The sequence below is a fragment of the Cyrtonyx montezumae genome, unplaced genomic scaffold (genome assembly GCF_038088225.1).
Source record: "Cyrtonyx montezumae isolate F1298 unplaced genomic scaffold, pur_monq_1.0 scaffold_8, whole genome shotgun sequence".
NCBI lineage: Eukaryota > Metazoa > Chordata > Aves > Galliformes > Odontophoridae > Cyrtonyx > Cyrtonyx montezumae.
Window position 1 is genome coordinate 21,490,431 of NW_027072089.1, and position 22,126 is coordinate 21,512,556.

At 40.9% G+C, this 22,126-nt stretch overlaps 2 protein-coding genes across 2 annotated transcripts in view; both read right to left on the reverse strand.

Moving 5' to 3' along the window:
- The window catches only part of INTS8 (integrator complex subunit 8), a 20,033-nt gene extending 3,819 nt beyond the window's left edge, over positions 1-16,214 (reverse strand). The window contains exons 1-20 of the mRNA XM_065753336.1: positions 16,053-16,214; positions 14,968-15,142; positions 13,338-13,478; positions 12,894-12,965; positions 12,083-12,134; positions 11,003-11,185; positions 10,392-10,499; positions 9,527-9,682; positions 9,264-9,364; positions 8,256-8,397; positions 7,311-7,381; positions 7,000-7,175; positions 5,162-5,295; positions 4,447-4,557; positions 3,598-3,799; positions 3,210-3,331; positions 2,300-2,484; positions 746-779; positions 205-261; positions 60-121 (exon numbers count right to left, since the gene is read on the reverse strand). Coding sequence (XP_065609408.1) covers positions 60-121; positions 205-261; positions 746-779; positions 2,300-2,484; positions 3,210-3,331; positions 3,598-3,799; positions 4,447-4,557; positions 5,162-5,295; positions 7,000-7,175; positions 7,311-7,381; positions 8,256-8,397; positions 9,264-9,364; positions 9,527-9,682; positions 10,392-10,499; positions 11,003-11,185; positions 12,083-12,134; positions 12,894-12,965; positions 13,338-13,478; positions 14,968-15,142; positions 16,053-16,182 — 2,414 coding nt within the window. The 5' untranslated portion in view covers positions 16,183-16,214. The remainder of the gene's footprint in view (positions 1-59; positions 122-204; positions 262-745; positions 780-2,299; positions 2,485-3,209; positions 3,332-3,597; positions 3,800-4,446; positions 4,558-5,161; positions 5,296-6,999; positions 7,176-7,310; positions 7,382-8,255; positions 8,398-9,263; positions 9,365-9,526; positions 9,683-10,391; positions 10,500-11,002; positions 11,186-12,082; positions 12,135-12,893; positions 12,966-13,337; positions 13,479-14,967; positions 15,143-16,052) is intronic.
- Positions 16,215-16,435: 221 nt separating this feature from the next.
- LOC136059416 (neural-cadherin-like) overlaps positions 16,436-22,126 on the reverse strand; it is a 33,673-nt gene continuing 27,982 nt past the window's right edge. Inside the window, exons 27-32 of the mRNA XM_065753594.1 lie at positions 21,916-22,082; positions 20,934-21,198; positions 20,058-20,238; positions 18,768-19,021; positions 17,661-17,815; positions 16,436-17,255 (exon numbers count right to left, since the gene is read on the reverse strand). Of these exons, the coding sequence (XP_065609666.1) occupies positions 16,917-17,255; positions 17,661-17,815; positions 18,768-19,021; positions 20,058-20,238; positions 20,934-21,198; positions 21,916-22,082 (1,361 nt within the window). The 3' untranslated portion in view covers positions 16,436-16,916. The remainder of the gene's footprint in view (positions 17,256-17,660; positions 17,816-18,767; positions 19,022-20,057; positions 20,239-20,933; positions 21,199-21,915; positions 22,083-22,126) is intronic.

Below are 22,126 nucleotides of genomic sequence, written 5' to 3' on the forward strand. Positions count from 1 at the left end.
TGCACAAACCAACTACCTAAACATATTTTTAAGATTGTACTTGGAGTTAATGATCTTACTTGGGAATAGATGAGGGCCAGATGGAAATGTACTCTGCTGTAATATCATTCACAATATCTTCCTAAGGAAAGAGGGACAATAAGGCAGGTTACAAAGATAACTGCTTCAAGAAATCATACAGCAATATGTATGACAGATACTAACCCGAACATTATGAAGCTTGACAAACAGGGACAATATTGTGGTTAAAACCAATGGTTCCTATAAAGGAAAGAAAGAAAAATAAGCTACTCCCACATCAGGGAAATTCACTTTCTCTGCTATGCTTTAAAGCTATGCAATATGTTCTGACATCGCTATGATCTACTGAAACGAGAGAATGTAAGAATCCTGCAGCAAACTACTTCCTTCACTTCTGCTGCAGTTATGGTAAGCAGCAGCAGCTTTTTCTCTCCAAAAGGAATGTTTTCCTAAAAAGTCCTGGAGTATTAGCCTTCATGATATGTGGAATAAAAAGAAACTCTTCATGTAACAGATCTCCACTATCAGAATTCAGAATATTGGGTTTTTTTTCTCCCTTTTGTTTTGGCTTTATTTGTTTCTAATCAAGCTATTTACCACTGCTGGTATAATAAATTGAGCTCTTCAGCCAATTGGTTTTCTGGACTTTTCCTGTTAAATTCCACAGAAGAATTACTAAAAGAAAGTTCTGGTTCCAAACATATTCAAGTTCACTGTAACTTACCCGAAGCTTTTTGATGAAGGACAGCAGCTCGCTCCTAAATCGGAAACACAAATATCTGTGAGTCACCATCCACAACTGAAAGCACAGGCAAACTTAATTCACTGATAACAAGTCAGTAAAGCAAATGCTTCATCTGCCAAAACATCCCTTCAGCTCTAAGTTCACAAATACAGGGTATATACATGAAAATATTCAATCACTTTCAACACAGTTGCTAGCAAATTTCACTTAAAAAAAAAGTTAATTAAAACATCTCCCATTGTAACCTGGGTTGCATAAAGAGAAGTGTGATCAGCAGGTCGAGGCAGGTGACTCTGCCCTTCTACTCTGCTCTCTTGAGACCCCACCTGGAGTACAGCGCCCAGTCCTGGGATCCCCAACACAAGAAAGGACACTGATAAGCTGGAGGGTGCAGAGGAGGACCACAAAGATGACCAAAGGGCTGTGAGGGTGAGGGTGTACCTCACCTGCAAGGACAGGCTGAGAGAGCTGGGGTTCTTCAGCCCGGAAAAGAGAAGGCTCTGAGAAGACCTTATACCTGTACCTGAAGGGGGCCCACAGGAAACCTGAGGAGAGACTTTTTATAAGAGCATTTAGCAAAGGGACAAAGGGAAGTGGCTTTAAACTGGAAGAGGGTCGATTTAGACTAGATGTCAGGAAGGTATTCTTTTCTGTGAGGGTGGTGAGACACTGGCACAGGTTGCCCATAGAGGCTATGGATGCCCCCTCCTTGGAAGCACTCAAGGCCAGGCTGGAAGGGGCTGTGACAACCTGATGTAGAGGGAGGTGCCCCTGCCTATAGCAGGGGGTTGGAACTAGGTGATCTTAAGGGTCGCTTCCACATCAAACCATTCTATGAATGTATGATTCATTTCATCAAGTTCCAAAAGGCATGATAATCACGTAGTATTAATTTAACCATAACCGTACATTCCAGAGTTTATCACAACAAGAAGCTCATAGTCAGTCTTAGATTTGAGAAGAGCCTGAAAATGTCAACTGTTTGGACAAACTGGAGCCCTAAATCTATCACACCAGGTATCACGAAGGCTGGCAGAGGTTATGTAATTGACAGTGATATTATTCCACTCAACGATATCTTTCTTTCCCACTCCCCATAGGCTTTGTTTCAAGACCAACATTTAGTTTTCAAAACTTAAAAGCCAGATGAAGACACCTACATTCTGAACCAGGAATTCAGAACAGATAAGAAAGAATCTCTAATGCAATTCTATTCAGTGCAGACACCACCGGTCGCTCAGAAAAACCGCTCCCTAGATACCACTGAATTCACTGGAAGATCTACACTGATCACAACAAGGACACAGGCATGCACTGCTTTTGGTATCTAAACAGTGCCTTGAATCCCACACAACCCCTCACTCTCTCTGAAAAGGAAAGCCACCATGCTGCCCTGATACCTCACTGCTCGTTTGGTATTGTTCTTCAGCTGCTGCCACTGCTCAGTCAGCAGAACACAGACAGCTCTCAACTGGAACACTGGGTAAGATAAACAATTTAAACAATCTTTAAAAGCAATTTAAGAAAACATACCTGTACATAATGCCTAGTGTAGATTCTCTGTGCTTTATCAAACTCACTCTGCCATCGTTCCCTCGTTTGTGCTGGTTGGATACACTGCAGATCTGTACAACAACTTCCCAGAGATCTTTAGCTGTCCTTCTGCTTTCCTTGGGACCTGGAAGTTCTTTGCACGTAGCAGCCAGCAACTGCCCCAGCTATGCAGTGCAAGAGGAGAAATACAACATGTAAAGCTTCTAAGAATGGTCATGAGAGCAAAGAGATTACTGGTACTTAAAATGGCCAAGAAAACAGTTTTAAGCTACTAACTACAGAGTACTGTAGCTAAACTTTGCAGCAGAGGACACTGATCTGCAACCTGGAAGGCAGGAATAAAACAACAAAGCATTCTTCCCTTCAGAAGTTTCTTTATAGTGTACTTCATTATGAAGAGTTCCTGAAAAAAAGCTTTACATTCTACTTATTCTAATAACACACTGCACAAAACCTAAAAGAAAAATTATAGCTTTTAAATGACTAGAGCCCTCTGATATCTACATAAGAAATAACCTGAAATAAAACAAAAATAAAGTTGCTCAAAGGAAAGGCCTTCACAGAAGGTGTTGTAGCACTCAGCTTGGGGACCATACTCATGCATGCGCAGCATTTAGGGAACCAACCTCAGCTGGCCTAAGGGCTATAACTTTGTTGCATCTGTTCTGCAGCACAGCCTTCAAGTCTTTTACCAGCTGTCAAACACGTTTGGTGCTTAGCCTTGCTAGGTCCTTTTCATTATTACATTTCACTTGTAGCAATAAAATAAAACCAAAAGACAACAGACACCCTCCTTACAGAAAGGTAAATGCTTTTAGAAGTACAAGAGATCTCAACAAGAAAAAGCCAGTTACAGTTTGACAAGTCTCTGAGACTGAGCACTTAGTACCTTTACATAAGGATTAGTCTGAACCAGAGGCAATGGAACCTGCATGGTCAAATACTCATTTTCACGCCAGTTTAACAAGAAGGCAACACACTCCTCAGCTATAACTTGTCGAAGAGGAATATCTGGAAAAAAAAATAGGCTATTTTATGTATTTATCTTTCTGAGAAAAACAGCATTATAGGAAACCAACAAAGCAAAAAAAAAAAATCAACATTAGGATCAACTGCTTCCTCCAACTGCAGTAGTATTACACTACTCCCTCAGTGTGAAACCACGTGGACTGCTTTAACTACTAGAAAAACTCTGCAGATGAAAGTGCAGATATTTATCCTGTTCAAACCCTTTGAGTAGCACTCAACAGAAACTGTCAGTGTTTATCAACACTTACCAGGTACTCGCATTTCCAAATACCCTCGGACTCTGCTTATAAGATCTGAAGGAGGACGTTCCCCAGCAGCACCAGCTCCAGCCTCGTGTGTGTATATGTCCAAAAGCAGCATTTCATTCAGCATGACTTGACGGAGCTTTGGAGAAAACTCTGTCACAAGCTCTAAGCAAGCAGCAAAAAGCTGCTTAGCATGGACAAAGTCCTGCAGCAAAGAGGTTACACATTAATGGCAATGAGTGGATTAATAAGGAAAGACAACAGGCCTGAAATTCTGGCTGAAGCAGACTTCACGTGCGTTGTCAGCACTGCTTAGGAAACTCACAATTATCATTTGCATTACTGAGTCCCTTAGACTTTTGTATTAAGCTTAACAGTTGCCACAGTTTCAGACTTTTCAAACAAAACAAGCTCTAGCAAAATCATAACAGAAGTTATCTACAAGCATATTACTCAGACACTTTGGTTTTACCTTGTAGTTCAGCAAACTACACGACAGACCACCACAAGGCAAATAATACAGCACTCTTATGAAAAACTTTATGTAAAAGGGTCAAAAAACAGCTTCATACCAACGTGTCAAATCACTGTCTGGTTTAGATACAACATCATTTAGTACATCCTGGTCAAAATGTATGAATGAGGTTATCTGCAGGCCCAACTCACTGGAAAGCCATTACCTTTGCTGTGGAAAACTGAGAAATATTTATCTATTCTACCACACGCAGAGCTCATTACTAGATCCCTATCACCTCCCAGTTCTTCAGGCCTTTAACTCAGAAAGGGTTTTCTACGTTGTTAAGCTTCAATTGCTCAAACCAACTCAGAAGTAAGTTGGGATGGATTGCTCACCTTAATTGCACAGCAGTGTAATCCCTTTGCCATAAGGATGTAGACCAAATCCCTGGTCAGATTATCTTTGATTCCTAGAATAACATTGCCATAAACATTTGGTACTTCCCACTGTGAGAGAAACATGCAAGACATTTGCACAGAAACAGGTTTTAGAATTCATACATTTGCTTAAACAGTAAAAAAGAAAAAAGAAAGCTCAAGATGTTGAGAGTGATGAATTTCTAAGTGCCAACTCTTCCAGAAATGTTTGCACTTAATCAGCAGTAGCATATGGCTCAGGCATACAAAAGTACCCTAAAAAAGGGCTACTGATTCTACTTCGTTCCATATGCTGAGTGTGCAGACACAGAACCACAGAACTGTAGGGTTGGAAAGGATCTCTAGAGATCATGGAGTCCAACCCCCTGCCAAAGCAGCTCCCTAGCCCAGGTTGCACAGGTAGGCGTCCAGGTGGGTCTGGAACGTCTCCAGAGAAGGAGACTCCACCACCTCTCTGGGGAAATAAAAAACACACACAGAGAAAAAACGAACAACAACAAAAAGACCAAAAAATTCTTTAACCAAAACAAAAACAAATCGACTGCTCTTCCTCTCTCTTCCTAAGTGGTCAGAGCACTGATAACAAAAGCTAAAGAAACACTGAGGATTTAAGGCAAAATGTTTACTGATCACCGTACACAGTTCTACAATATGACTATGTAGAATACATTACCCTATTTGAAATTGTCCAGAACTGGCGTTCAGAAGTCATCCCATGCAATTCAATTAAGATCTGACGAATCCTCCAAGGGTCTACTGACAATATGAGCTGATGTTCAAGCTGGCCAATATTGACACTTGCTGAAGCTAGGAAAATAAAAAAGCAGTGAGGTCTCCAGGGCATTCCTTCATCATGTAGATCTTACAGTACTTTAGTATATGACATTTTAAACCACACTAAGAACAGTGGATACACCAATCACAAATCAAGTCAAAATCAGTCTTCTCCAGGTTGAATAGCCTCAGGTGTCTCAGGCTTTCCTCATAAGGGAGACACTGCAGGCCACCCATCATCTTTGTGGCTCTCCACTGGACTATCTCTAAAAGTTTGGAGTCTTTCTTGAACTTCAGAGCCCAGAACTGGACACAGTACCACATACGTGGCCTCACCAGCACAAAGTAGAACCTCCCTCAACTTGCTGGCCACACTCTTTTTAATGCATCCCAGGATGCCATTGGGGTTCTTTGGCCACAAGGCCACAATGCTGGTCATGGTCGACCTATTATCCACCAACACACCCAGGTCCTTCTCTGCAGAGCTTCTTTCCAGCAGGTCAACCCCTAACCTGTACTGATGCATGTGGTTATTCCTTCCAGGCATAGGACTCTGCACTTGTCCTCACAAGGTTCCTCTCTGCCCAACTCACCAGCCTGATTACAGCTCTGAAGCTGATATTCCAGAAATAAGAAGCAACACAGTGGAGAAAATACCCCTCTTTCACATCTGGTATTCAAGATACTTGATATTTTACCCACAAAAGGAGATATTTCATTACTCAGACAAGAAAGGAATCAGTCATTCCCTTCTTTACATTTGCCTTCCTGCTCCTCAGAGTAGAGGCATCTGCATTTTCCTACGAATGCAACAGTCTTCAAATGTACTCGGTTTAAACTCCTGCTAAATTTATTTCAGTTAGATCTACAATTGACATGAAAACTATAGCATAAAAACTGTAGTTTCAAATCCTATGACCCAAGGATGAAAAGCAGAGGAAATAAATCATAGCACGTAGAACTAATGCAGTTTCAGGCCCCTTACATCCTCTTGTGTCACTCCAGGTTTAGATCATGGTAACTCCCCAACTCCCTTTACCTATGGGGTTGCTTCTAACGTCTTCTTCTGCTACAACAGCAGCTGTGGGCATCCCCTTATCCTTGCTACAGTGAAGTGTTACACTGAAGATCTGCATTAAGTTCAAGATCTGTACCAGGAAGTGTTTCTTTACATTTTTTCACTAAGGCAGTATTTTCATAAGTGGTTAAAGTCAATGCATGACTGCAGAAAAAGTCTGCTCTTCCCAGGTCCAGTCAGCAGCTTGTATGCCTTTCTCTTACACTGGCTTTAAGTTGTACCACTTCGCAGCCAATTAGTTGCATTTGAGAAATGAACTTGCTGAAAAGTATCTGGATTACACTTTGATAGGTTAAAAACTTCATCCAGATGGTATTCCTAGTCCAGCTCATCAGTCACATTAGCAATAATGTGAGTGTAAGACCAAAGACAGGAGACGGTCCCTTACTGTGAAGGACTGTCAGTCAGATTCAGTTTAAACCAACTGCCACACCTCTCTTTCACTTGTCAGCTAGCAAACACACAGCTGAGATGCAAAGTACAAGCAAAGAACAACTTCCTTGAATAGGCAAGGCATTCATTGGCTAGAGGTGGGAAGTATTCAACTGTAAAAAAACATTCTCTCTGAGCTTGTTCTGTAATAGGCCTATGCATAGTACTCTCAGGCACGAAAATAGGCAGCTGCATACATACAAGTTAACAGAAACACTGAAAACTACCTGGGATATCATAAAATGAAGTCACAGGTTTTGTGGACAGGTTGATTCGAAGAGACCTCTTTCGCATTTGATCAACAAGCAATTTCCGTTCATCATCCTTCAGCAGCTTTATGAACAGCTCGTGAGATGAAATCATGAAGACAAGCTGAAGATCTTCCAAACTCAAACACAAGTTTCTAAGTAAAAAGTTAATAATTCAGCATGAATAAGCTGTTTGTTCTTCAAGTTGTAAGTCCTCAAAATTACTAATTATGTTGCACTATACTGCTTGTAAGATGCAAGATCACCACATCTTAGAACCCAGTACGTACTTGAGAAATGCTGCCATTTGTCTCTTCAGAGATTCAGATGCAGTTTCCAAGTTTATTGATCTTGAACAAACCTGGGAACAGTAAGCAGTAAATAACTGAGCCAGGGCATAGAACACTTAAAATATTTTGCTAGAGACAATGTTGCTCCCCAGTCTTCTAACTCATATTCAGTACCAGGTAGCAGCCCTCTCTGTCAAAGCAACCAACAAAGTTACCTGATAAATACTGTAGCTATCACAGGTGGATGAGAATCTCCTTCAGCTTGGACACAAGAAGCTGTTTCAGACAACCGTGACCTCTCGACACAATCCACATTCTTTTTGCCAATTCCTCTGCTATTCAGATACACCCACCCAATGTCACAGTGCGAGTCAGTCAAAAATACCATTAAGTACATAACCAAGTCCTTCTGCAGGAGCTTAAAAAGGAACTAATATTTGAAACTGAAAAACTGTAAGACCCACTAGGATTAACTCCTTTTAGAAAATGTAGGAGTTTCAAGAGAACTGAACAGCTGAATGAGTGCTAGCTTGCAAGAATTTTTTAGAAATAGGTTCAACTCCTAATTTGAACAGTTGGAAAACCTTTTTCTGGCTCTGAACTATAGATTAAATAAGTCAGTTTTTAACACGTACTTGAAGAGAACAGCTGCAGCTGACAAGCAAAAGATATTTTTTAACAAAGGCAGGAAACATAGCAATTCCAAATCCAAGCTGCAGCAACATACCAACACCGCTTCAGCTCAGCAGATGAGCTGTTAATACAGAAGGAATAATGACAGAGCGTATTGTGCTAGCTGTAATGAAGCTGAATAAAGTTTGGGAATTTATATTATAATATACCCTTCTCTATTTCAGAAACAAGCATTACTCGAAACAGTAATACAGTTAACAAGGGAAAGATATACTGCGTTACTCCATCTCCTCTCAGATGATGACTCCTTACCTCCAGGAGGAAGTCTATTTTCTCTTTGTTGGGTTTGAGGAACAGCTGACAGAACAGAATATCAATTATCTGACCCTGTAGTACATCACACACGGTGTTGCACACACAGATTTTGAAACAAACTTCATCCAGAGCATCATTCCTGCATGAACACAAAATTCAAGTTCACAACTTCTCTGACAAATACAGTTGGTATCAAAGCAAAGCTCCATACATCAGATCCCAAGACAAGTCTGGAGCACATGCCTTCATCCACACCTCTGAAAAAAATGACCAGGAATCTACATATTTTACCCAAGGCCTCACTTTTTTGACAGAGAATTACCTGGACCACAACTAGAGCAGAGCATCTGACACACAGGAGCATCACCTCTCAGTAAGCATGCCCTACACATCACTGACAGCCAAAACTCATCAGACAAACCAGAAGAAATAATCTGCAGAACCCTCCTCTTAAGCTGTGTGCCTCATGTGTGTGAGTACACTGATAGGAACGGCTTCGAAGATCTTTTTCTAGATCTTGTGATCCTGAAAACTGAAACTGTCATAATTAATGTTCTTTTCTTCCACGTGTGTTTGTAAAATATAGCCTTACCCTCTGAAACAGAAATGCCTGCAGGCACCTTCCCCTCAGAGAGGAATGGTGTTCATTAAATGAAGATGTTTTCCACAGAGCCCTGATTCAAGTACCTAAATTCCACAGAAGGTTGAATTTTGGATATGGTTATATGCTCAGCATTTCTCAGGAGCCATCCACAAGCTCCACGTGCCTGATTATCTCTCTCTGCTTAAATTCCATACTGACCCTCCAAGACTGGGCTGGTGTACAAGGCACCTAATCGTAGGCAAACTATAGGGCCAGTGCTCCCAACATCTCCTGCAGAATCACTGCCTCATCAGCTTTGATTGCAAGTTTCAGAAGCATTAATTTAGTTTTAAGCTTAAAACCATACGTGTGCATATATACCTTTTCACAAACATTGCATAGATCATTAAATTATGCCTCACCCTTGCTGAGCTTTTTGGAACAGTTCTCTCAGCACCGACTGTCTGAACTGAACAGGTAGACTGAGGGCTAGGTTATCTTCAAGGAATATCTTCACCAAGTCCTGCAACACAGACACAACTGGAATCATCCAATGGATGGCTCAAATATAGATAAAATAATTTTTTACCGTATTTGTTGAAATCCCTTCCAGATCAGATGGAATCATCAACACAGTGACAAAAATAACTCTCCACTGTAAGCAGGCATTAATCAACCACTGTACCTGATAGTTGCCAGATTTCATACAGTTGTGGATTTGATTATACGGAGTTGCCTGTTGAGATGCATCATCATCAGATGAGGTAAGAACTCCACAAGCCTGACAATACCCAGCTAATCGTTTCTCATCTATGGTACAATGAAGTGATGATGAACCAATCTGAAAAGCAGCAGTCAATTAAAGCTTAGCAATCAAAAATGTGATAAAACATGAGCTTAATTCTGAAATACAAATGGAAAAATCACAGTTTCCTCTAGTAACAAAAGAACAACCACCCAAAAAAAACAGTTGAGAACATGTATTTGCACACAATTTTATGCTCTTGTATGTGTTCTTTACAGCTCAGATCACAGTTTGTCTACTAAAATAAAACTTGAGTCTTGCAGTTCTGGAAATACAGATATGAAACAAAAAGTATAAGGAAGTGTATTTCAGTCGTAAACGAAAAGGTTATCTTCCATAAAAAAGGTGAGAAAAATCAGATTTGCAATGGGAAGTTAGATAAACAACAATAGGAAGCGTCTATTGTTTGTATGGTTTTCTTCCTCAAAAACACACTGACTGTTGGAGTACTGCTGCTGACACAGAACGTGCTGCTCAGCCAAGTTAACAGCAGCACTGAAGACATTATTCTTGCACTTCTCGCATCAGTACAATTTACATAAGATTCAATACAAAACAGAAGTTACCTCTCACCTAATCAGTATAATTTTGAACAGAGCACAACATAAAAAAACACAAAACCAATAAAAACTGTCAAGATCCCATGAAGTTTCATAAACACAATAGTTACTAAACTGCTAAAGAAGCAAAAATTTACTTTTTTCCCCTTTATAAGAGTTGAACACAGTTATAAAGCACTCATTACCTTTGCAATCAACTCCCTTGTTTTGAAAAACTTCTCTTTAGCATTTTCATTAAGAGCTGCATTTGTAGCTCCTTGTTGAAAGTAGATTGCACCCAAGTCATAGCAAACCTGCAAACAGCATTGATACAAAAGGCATTATCGCAGAAATTTATATAACATTAAGTATTTCAGCCCTACTTCTTACACATTCTTCAAACTACTCCCACTTTTATCTTGTGTATACACTGCATTTTTCCCCACATACTTCAATTGTCTCCTCTTTACTTGTGATCTCAGTATGGGTAACTCTGCATGGGCATTCCACAATTACAATATGATTTTCACATAACAGTAACAACAGTGCAACAAGCAGTCCTTGTCAGACAGTGCTTTATTCCAGGAGTGGGAAAAAGTGAGTTTGGGGACAAAAAAAAAAAAAGAGTGATAATATTTACAATATTGAAAGAAGCATAAATCAGCATAAAAATTATGTCAATGGTATTTTATTGCTTTACAGATAGAACAAAGAAATATCAATAGAAAAATACTGCAACTTACCTCAAAACGTTACCAGACAATTTGTCTAAAGGAATAGAAATAATCTGAAAGCTTTAATCTAGAACGTACAGTACCTGGCACTGTATCTCCTCTGCACTGATTTTTAGCCCAGCTGTGGAACTCTCTGTTTCTCCATTCACCATTCCAGGCTCCATAGCTAACAAATCCAGAGTTCTTATAGTGTGCACATAGAGATCCTTATCCAATTTAAGTGCTGCTTCTAGCACCAGGATGGAATCAGCAGCTTGCTCTTTCAACTATAATAATTAAAATGCATTAAGAAAAAGATATACCTTAGTTTTGAGTTTAAATTAACACTACAACAGCAAAATAAAAAGATAGCCATGAATTTATTTAGTATACTTGTCTCACTGCACCTTTATTTCTTGTACAAAAAATAAACATACCACAGCCATTTCAGATGCTTAGAGAAACAGGATCACAACTGTGCTTCCAATAAAAACAATACTTCTCTCTTCATTTCACCTATGTCCCTTTGTTCTGTTCTGGAGCATGAAGTTATCCAACAGTTAGAATGGAAATTCTCAGCTATTATTTCACAGCTGAAATCAAAGCAGCTTCTCACTGAACAGCAAGATTTTTCCAGATTTTATGACAAATTGGTAAAACTTCATTTACACTCAAAAAAAGAAATCACCAACAACTTCTTGAAGTGTAGAGATGCAAAGTCTGTAACTGATTCTAAGAAGTAGAAGAGTAGTAAAAGGAGCTAAGTGGCTTATGGAAGTAGAGGCTTTATTCTTCCATTTTCTTGCTTTTTTCCACGTGGAACACCTCAGGAACCTCAAAAATTCTGGTGACAGAAAACATCCCTACTATTTTGCTGCCATACACCCTTATAGCTCAAGCATGGTATGGTCTTAACTATTAATTACACACTGATTTTGTAGAGGCTTTCTTGATTCACACAGCTCCAAGCATGGGCTGAAGAATTAACTGCTAAAGCTTACAAAACAAATTCCATACAACATCCAACACAGGTTTCTGTCCAAAACAAACACAGAACAGTAGGTTAAAGTAGCTAACATCACCTAAGTGATCTGAATCCAACACAACTGTTAATATGAAAGGGATGTGATGATTTTTCTGCTCTAAATGTAAATTCAAATAAAAATTAGAGAAAAAAATCTCACCACTTTCAAAATGTTTTCAGTTAGTTCCTTTTCTTGCTGCATCTGATTCATCCTGGAGAAGGAGACGTGGTCAACACTTGAGTTCAACAGCAAACCATCATATTATTTCACTTCGTGCTCTGGGCCACAGCACTTAACTCCTCACTAGCAGAATTTTCAATCAACACACTTAACTGCCTCTCTCACCCCAGTAACAGTATCATTCATCTAAGGCTGGAGTATAAAAAAGAAAAACAGGACAACCAAATACACCTGAAAAGCACCACTGAAACACTCCCAGCTTTATCTGAGAAATACAGAATGTAAAAGTCAGTTCCAAGGACAGGCTGTAACTGAAGCTGCACAACTTCTAGCACGTAAACTCAATATTGACTCTAAGTCAGTATTGCCCAATGAGACCAACAAAACAATTTCATTATTTCTCAGGTTATCAGATACACAGTATGTTAAATTGTTATATTAAAACTGTATTAAGCAAGCCAGTGCAAGTTAAAACAGGATGTAAGAAATATTGCCAGTTTAAACTAGAGAATAAGCTTTCTGTCCACAGAGACTGCCATCTCCCTTTCTCCTATGATTCTTCACACTTCTACAAAGTCAAAGATATTAAAGAGGTAGAACCATATACGTACAGATACATTAAGTGTGCTTGACAGGAGTTAAGAACATACTCAAAATAAATGCAAGTTTTCCACATTACAATTAATCATGTTAAACAACTGTTACATTAGCATGATTTAATCTGATTAAGAGATCTATTTCTGACTACAACATACATATTAAGTCCACATGAATTGTACTGGTAACTTACACATTTAGTTGAGGCGGACCAGGTTTCACTTGCTTTACAGGAAAACTGCTTTTAACAATGGTCCTTATGGCCCTACATAGGGGAGAAAATGAAGAGAAGAATGGCATTAGCCTAAGAAGTATAGTAAAAAGATTACAAGCCTCTTAAAATATCAGTTTATACCATTTACTTTAAATCACTAGAATACATTCTGTATTGTTTTCGAAATGTTTAAAAAAAATGTTAAAAGCACTCAAATTCTTTATGTTTTTAAGTGGACAGTGCAAACCACTGCTTGATTACTTTATCAGGGAACAAAAACAGCTTTAGAATCACTTTTCTGACTCAGCTCACTATATCCACCCAAAGATCACAACACTAATATTACTTTGAGATTCTCTCATTCTGTGCTCTGGTATTTAGTCCTACTGTGGTTTTAGGACCATTGCCTTACTAGTACTTTACCATCTATTGTAGAGCAGTATGGCCATTGCAGTGGTTGGGGGAAGGCTGGACAGGTCAACATCCACATGTTTAGTCCCTGGGGGAACTTTGCTGATACACAGAAGTTCATTCAGGAGCATGTTCAATACAGGAACAGACAAGCTACAAAACATCAGAGGATAAAGTAGGTGGTATAGCAAACCTACTTCTGGCATGTTTACATCACATACACACTGGTTCTCAGTACTACATTACTATTTAACAGCCACAAAGTATGGATACTGTGCCTATTCAGCAGAACAAAATGCTCTTCATCTGGTGGCATCCTAGATTAGGGACGCAAAGCAGTTACCAACATTAATAGCCTAATTAAGCCCAAGAGGAAAGCTGTCCCAACAGAACCAAACTACCTCTATGCACACTGCATCATCCTGTTTCAGATGCATCCCAGCCACAATTCAGTCATCCTCTGCAGCAGATCCCAGTTAGAGAGGAAGTCTCAAAGCAACCCCAGATCATACATCCAGAAGGTAAGCAATTTCCACATCGAGAAGAACTTTACTCACATAAAGAAGACATCTATCAGCGCCATCACAGCTTATCTCCCTTTCTGCAGCATCCACCACCAAACAGCAAAGATAAAACTAAGAAGTGGAGCAGTGCCCTGCAGTCCTATTGCAAGTTGCAGTATGTGAAGCCAGACATCAGGTGGGACAGAACCTTCCTTGGTAAAACCAGAAGGCACGCTGTCTGAGTCCCATCACAACCCACCTTCTGAGGTATAATTAAAACTACTGAAACACTATTACTTAGACATTCTTTGAATTAGGTCTGCTACTGCCAGAACACCTTTAGCCTTGTGAAAAAGCTGAATTCTTTGCAACAAGCATTGAAACCAATCAGGTGCAAGTACACCTGTACCAACTGAGGCTTGTGTAAAACATTCTGGGTCCCACCTTCAATCAGACTCCAGCTTCGTACCAAGCCATCATTTTTAACTAACAGGCACTGCGGTTTTACTACAGGAGGTACAGGAACCTTGCTTGCATTGACAAGAGCTGAATATTAATCAGCTGCTTGTAACAGCAGAAATTTTAGGGAAAAAAAAAGTCTCAAGCTGGGTTGATTTGTTTTTAAGAACAATCCAAACCACCTCCATGTAGTTCCCAATTAAAAACAATCTGAAGTTTCTTGCGCTCACAGAAGATGAACTGTTGCCACTATATAGAGAGATGCTCAGTTAGTAACTGACTTCAGAATCTTCCCTAAACCAAATGAACAACAAAAAAAACCCCACACCCAACAAACCAAAACATCACAAATGGACAAAGCAATCCCACTAAATCCCAGAACCACTCCACACAGTAGGGCTCAGTTTAGAATTGGGTACAGGTCTGTATTTTAAAAAGGTACTGATAGCAAGCATGCCATGAATAAATGCCAGCACCAAGTTCATCCTGCAAGAATGGAAGCAGCCTTATAAAAGCCCTTTTGTATAAATTACATGTACTTCAGCTGTATATAAAAGCCTACTATGCACCAGATGCATTTTTCTATACAGCAGTGGTTGCACTTGTTGGTACTGAAGGTCTTTTCCAAGCTAAGTGACTCTGAGATTCAGCAGTTTAGTATGAAGCTATACAGACGGTACCTTTTCTCCAATACATCCAAATCCCACTTCAGATGAGCAGCAACTTTAAGAGCAAGAAGTTTCAGAATGCGGTTTCTTTTGTTATCAGGAGGTGGCTGGACCTGGTTCTGTTCATTCACAGATGGTTTGGAAGCTTGTTCCAGGAACTGGACAATCAGCTGCACAGGGGGAGGATCTGCAGAGAACACAGCCTCTCGTCAGGGGGCAGCTAAGCCAAGAAATCCATTTCTGGTCACAGCCACGATCATCACACACAGATCAGCTGCAGGAGTTAAGAGATCTCTGGAGATAATCATTAAATCCAATCCCCCTGCTACAGCAGGTTATGAAGGAAAACCATCTCATCTCCTTATCACTTACGCAGACATCATCACCTGGCAGATTTTAATTCCAAATAGCATTTGTATATGTTGAATCAGACTGGCACTTTCATTTAGCCTTCAAGTTTACTCGACTACAGCCATGGTGCTCTTACTCTGCCATTCATCTCCCGTATTTTGCATCAACAAAACATTAGTACCTGTACCTACAGAAAATAAGTGCTGTGCATCTAAATCGTGCAAGATACTGTAAGAATACATACCCACTTTGCAAAACATAAGAATAATTGCAAGTACGTATGAGGAACTTGAAGCATACACTTCGAAAACACTATCTGTCTGATTTTGGGGATGTATGAAAACCAGAGATGCTCTCCCACGCAATAAAAGACTCTTCGGTACCTCGGGGCTGCTCTGAAGAACTTAAGCCCGTCAGTAATCATTATCTTTAATTGGCAAAGGGCAGCGTAAGGTGCGAGCACAAGAGATCCCTCCCCTGACTGCGCTTCAATCTGTTTTCTGTAGAAGCAACGCCGTCACAACGCTGCGCCCTCAGCCCGCTGCCAGACCTCGGAAAACGCGCAATTCAGGAGACGCCCGAACGGGACGGCCGTGCTAAAAGAAGCGCGTTCCGCCGCACTCCGGCCCGCGCCGCTCCAGCCGCGGTACCGCGCTATGGGGAGAGGGCGCAGGCAGCGGGCTGGGCCGGGCCGGGCTGGGCTGGGCCGGGCCGGGCCGGGCCGGGCCGCGCCGCGCCGCACGCACCGGGAGACGGCTTGCGCAGGTGCTGCTCCAGCAACCCCTCCTCCAGCAGGAACTCGAACCAGGAGGTCTGCGGCGGAGTGCAGGGCCGGCTGGAGGTAGCGGCCTCCCGGTCCGCCGCTTCGGCGCTCATCTTCCGCCGCTACCCAGCGGGCGTACACGGACACTGCCGCAGAGGAGGCGGTCCCGCCAACAAGATGGCCGCCGGGCACCGCCCCGCAACGCCCTCTGCTGAGGGCGGCGCTGCACCCAGACCGCGCCCGCTGCCGTGGGGGAGGCAAAATGGCGGCTGGGAGCTGTCTGAGGTGTGCTCTGCTCCTGGGGCTATGTGCTGCCCAAGGGAAAAGCTGACACGAAACACAGGCACTTAAAATGTTTTATATTTAACATTTATAATCCTTATTTGAACGTCTAGAGTGAATGCAGTTGAAAGCAAGAGGGCCCTATTCGCTGCTACCCCCTCTGTAGGAGTCACGCCAGGGAGAAAATAATTCAGGTTCTTTCATCCAGGGTGATTCTAGTGGCTCACTGTCTATACAAACGAAAAGGGATATTATAATTCTACAGTACACAAATCCTACATTGCAAATTGATGCTTTGAAAGCCTTAGCGCCTCTACCATTAAACAATGATTTATACAGTACATATAAAAAAGACAGTTTTCCTGGGAAAAGCATTTCATGGCATTCTAATTAAAAACATGTATCAAGTAAATTACTTGGTGTACTTTATATATAAAAAAGGGCATATTTTAAAAGTAGTGTCCACCTGTCACAGCATCATCTCCAGTTCCTTCAATTCTAGTTACAAATGTTCACGTGAGGGCTCACAGAGTTCTTTAAGCTTGTCAAACTTTGACCCCCACTCTCAGAGGCAGTCATAATTTACATCTTCATCACCACTAACGGAGTTTAAGGAGCTCAGGCTCTCTGCTAGCGAGCATTCTCCTTCTAAGCAGTAAAAGTGAATTGTGTCAGCTGGAAGATCCTGTAGATCATTGTCTGCATCCGGGATGATTCGAGATACATATTCCTTGATGTCTGGAACACTGCTAACAGCTGATGTTGGTTGCTTCTGGCATGCACATTTTGGGACTGAGTCTTTTTTTAGCCCAGTGGGTGTCCTGGAATATAGAAAAGCTGGTCTCAAGGAGAAGTGGGGAATGTTATGGAGAGGTTTCATCAGTTCATCTATATTGTAAGCATTCTAGGGAAACAAAATAAAAATAAAAAACAAATGTCAGAGAGAAACGATGCAAAAGGAAATAGGTTCAAAAAATGTTTTTAAGTCCAGTGCAACACAAAACTGGATTCTGTGTTCTCCACATACTGAGGAAAGAGGGCTGAGTTCAGATCACACCCTTTGAAGGATGGTAGTCTTCATGTAAATCTAGACTGCTGTGTCCAGAGAAATCCCCACAAAGGTGGCCACAGATGACCAGCATGAAAAGGACAGAAATACAATTCTCCTACTCAAAAGTAATTCAGGTTAAAAAAAATAGAATAAAAATAGACGATTGGCTAAGGACATTGAAGAAAAAAATAAAAATTGTGGGAAAAGAAGATTAGGAGAGACTATTAGGATTGAAGCTGGATTGAAGCTGCATCATACCTGGTCACATTCTCCACCTCCTTCTTCATTATAATTGAAGACATTTTCTCTAACATCCTCCCAGCTTTCACGCTCTTCAGGAATGTGGTAAATTCCTCCTTTCCGAAACCCTGAACTTCCCCACTGACTCCACACTGTGTAGGAGACTAAGAGAGCTGTAAGAAATAAATACATGTATTTGTTATATGACATATGACAAAATATAATGTACAATAAACAAGTAGTTACATGACTCCTGAGGTATTAAATCCACTCTTAATTTGACAATCAAATTTCCAGTTAAGAACTGAGTAATTGTTAATATATAAACAACTTATATTCAGGAAGGTAAAGAATCATCTATGCATATGATATCAGAAACTTCATTAAAAGAGTATTTTACTTACCTAAAGGAATCCATTTAAATAGAAGGCATTTTGGCCAATCTCTGGCCTTTCACCAATCCTGAGTAAATAAGATATCCAGAGTAAGTAAAACACTGTTTTAATGAAGGCTACAAGTGTAATATAATCATTGGAGTCACTACTATTCTGAGATGTGTATGCACTTTTTCTTTAAATGAGAAACAACTAGTTCTACATTATACTAACATTTTGGACAAAGTGTGCCTCAAAGCATATACATAGTGAACATTTCTTTCTGCCCTGCACTCTTAATGAGACTCGTCTGTTAAATCATAAACCCTCTAGAACAAGCTCTCTACCTTCCTAGTATGAGAACAGCACATGCTAGCTGTAGATCCTACTTAATATGAAGGTGGGGGCACTGGGAAGGTGGGTGTTTCTGATGGATATGGCTGCACACAGATTTGCACACACAGGTGAAAATCCTTACTTAAGAAGGATCGTGAATATGCGATCCTGGAAGACAGAAGTCCTAAATTTGCTTTGTGTAGCTTCAAGCAAGTAAACTGTAAACATATGCTTCTTAGCATCCTTAAACGAGCTCCTAACTGATGACTTCCAGAAAAGGAGGAACACTGATCACAACATCTGAGTCTAAAGCAGACTTGATTCAATAAAGATAAAATAAAGATACAAATAAGATACAAGACTTAAAAATCAAAGTAAAAATGAAAAGAAAAAAAAAAAGGACTTGCTTTCCTACCTAGAAAGACAAGGAGACACATGCTGATTGCCAGAATAGAGCCAGAGCTGAGTCCAACAGGTCTTCCAGCCTTCACCTGGCTAATTTCACACCATTTTCCCTTGTAGCCTTCAGGGCACTGGCAGATAGTCTTGTCTTGGGATTGAGCCATACAGGTACCCCCATTCCTACAGGTCCAGTGTCCACAAGGTGATGAGGTACAGTGTCTGAGCCCTGTAAGATTATCGGTCACTTCCACTTTCCCAGCTGGACACCTGTACAAAAAAAGAATAAGGTATCTTTAAGGCAGGTGAAGCACCTGCTTTTAAATGTCAACTTTTGAATGCACCAACTCTTTTTCTACAGAGGTGTTAAAACCCCCCTAGCAAGAAGTAGACAGCTGAGATTAATGGGAAAAAGGCTAGCTAGTACTTAGAATAAGCTTTATAATGTTCATTCACCAGGACCTTTGGGAAAGAGATGATCTGCTCTGAACAACCATTGTGTCTTTCAGATCTTGACTATACAGAGAAAATCATTTCTTCTGATAGATGGTCAGAGGGTTCATGCAGGAATGCTGTGAGGAACACTGACCTGCTTCAATATTGTTCTTTTGTACCAGGACTGAAGAACAGTGTCTCAAGGCATGCTTCAGACCATCTCACAGCCTCCTCCAGCAATACTTTGCAAGGCCTCAGATGCGCCGAATTTTGACTACTGAAGGAATTCAAGTGTCACTTTCCCCCACTCCTGCATGTATGTTTGTTTCATTTTGGAACATAAATGCCTGTATTTTGATTGGACTGGCTGTTCTCTAAGGAACTAAGTGCATGGGCTTTGATTCTGATCCTTGGCATCCAATTTTAGAACTCAGTTTTTTGACAGTTTCCTACAAAGTATGACCAATTCCAACTTCTTTACAGAATATATATGATATATTCTCTATATATGTTGTACATATATCTACACACAATATATACATACTCTGCATTAAAAATGTATATTTTTCACACAGACTAGCAGAGAACAATCTAGCTTTCATCAAACGGCATTTCATATCTCTGGTGTGTGATCCTATTATTATGGGGAAAAATAGTGGTGGAATAAGTAGGTTTGATACCAGACTTGATACCAGAAAAGGCAAGTTTGGCCCGTGACAGGAGATGAGATGGAAAACAGGATTTGTCTTCAGGTTACTCCCCTCTGGCCAGAAGCAGCAGGGAGTTCTGCTGTTGAAAGCACTTTGCCTAACCAAAGGTGGAAAAAAAGAGCTTCCCAATCAACCCTGCATGAGAAGAAAGCTTAATATACCGGCATTCATATTTTCTCCAGAGATCAACACAAAGGAAAGGGCTGTAACAGGGATGGCTGCTGCAGGCACTGGAATGGCATCCCATTGTGACACCCTGCCGCCTCAGAACGAAGCCAAACTCTGTGCTTCTGCCTTCCACAAGTAGTGGCTGGCCATTGAGCTGGACATCACGCAAACAACCTGCAGCAAAGCAGAGGTGTGCAGAGAAGTACACTGAGTTATCCAGTTCCCCACCTGAAGCCTTGGCCCCAACATGTATGCTGAACTGTAGAAATATTTAATATTTATAAAAATCCTGACACCACTTCTTTGTTTTGTTCTAGAAGAGCTACAGGAAATGTACCTATGTGTCCCGGCCGATCTCCAGATTGACAATACTTCCTCCACAACAGCTTGGTTGTACCATGGCAATGATTTAGCTGAGCTGTGCTATGGACCAGACCAGCTCCACTGCATTAATTGAGTTAAAAAAGGGCTGAATCAGAAGTAACATAATGGAAAAAGGTGTCTTCTGCAAGGCATGGTCTCAAAGTCCCAACACCTCCACCTCAGGAAATGGAGAGAGCACCACAGGTTGCCTCCCAGATCTTTCTCTTCCTATCAGTACATTCCCTACTTGTGACCTCTGCCATGGGAAATGAAAATGTGAAGTGCTTTCTTTTTTAAATATTTACAGAAACTTTCACATCTTCAGTAGGACTGAATACAGTGGCAAACAGAAAGGTGAACCTTAGCTCTGACTTCTCTCTAGTACAGGAGGAGGGATTTCATGACCATAGCAGTCTATATGGGAATTCTTACTTGGCTTTCAAACCTCCAGTACACTCAAAGATGCCACCTTTAGGCTGGAATTCCCTCCTTTTGACATCACTTACCTTGAAAATCACTCTCTGAATGACTGGGAAGGCGGTTTCCTAGCACAACACTTGCCCAATCCATTTCAAACCACCTAGTTGTGCCCAAGACAGATGTCACTTCTTGATCCCCACCACCACTGTTGACACGCAGAGTAAACTCGTTGTTGTAGCGCTCCATGGTCAGCAGGACCCACTGGCCATTATTTATACGTAACGTCTTCATTCTCAGGGTGTGACTTTTGTCCCCCAAGCTGAAGTTAACACAGAAGTAGCCCTCATCCACCTAAAAGACAAGACCTTTAATAACAGATGTCCACTTCTGAGTGTTATTGCACTGTCCCACTTCAAAAAATAGACCAGAGTTTTTAAAATTGAAATGGCATTCTTGTTCTTAAGGGCGTGAAATAGTGCTTTATTCCCAGATAAAAATTACTACAAGAAAACTTCAGAGTCAGGAGTTATCAGCTTTTTACTTTGCAGGCTACTCCCTCTTCTAACTCAAATGAACTTTTCTATCAGTCTTCTCTCTGACCATGTCTATCTCTAACTCTTCCCACCTGACCCTCTAACTACAACTGGAATAATTAGCCCTCATCTGATTAACAATCCAGACAGCTTTTTTTATTATTATTATTATTTTTTTAACAAAGAGAAGTTTTATAGCCAGAGACAGGTAGAAGCAAAGGGAGGAGGCAAACATGAAAGAACAATATTCTCCATTTGCATGTAGCACATGCGGTCGCCTGTACCTTGCTCAGGCAGAGGAGCAACTGAAGTTTATGCTATAAGAGGATGTTCCTATATTGTCTCAGCAGTGTTCTGACTGTACTTCATTCCTGAGGACAACAAAAATGAGAGTGGTTGCCCTCATGTGGACAGTTCTTGAAATTTATTACATTAAAAATAGATGCTCTTAATCAGAAACTCCATCTTTTCCTCCTGTTGCCATACCCTAATAGAAATTAGGAGGACTGAAGCAGAAGGGCTCTAAAGCACCCACCTCCAACCGGATGAAGCTGCTCCCATCTGCAGAGGCCAAGCTGAGCAGTGTGCTGCGGGAGATGCGGGTGCGCACCATCAGCTGTATCCGAGTGCTGAGAGTGCTGAGGCTATTCTTTGGCTCATAATGGATCCAGCTGTCCCTTCCAAAAGCCCATTCTGGAAGAACTATTCACAACATACACCAAAGCAAAATCTCAGAAACTGCTGCT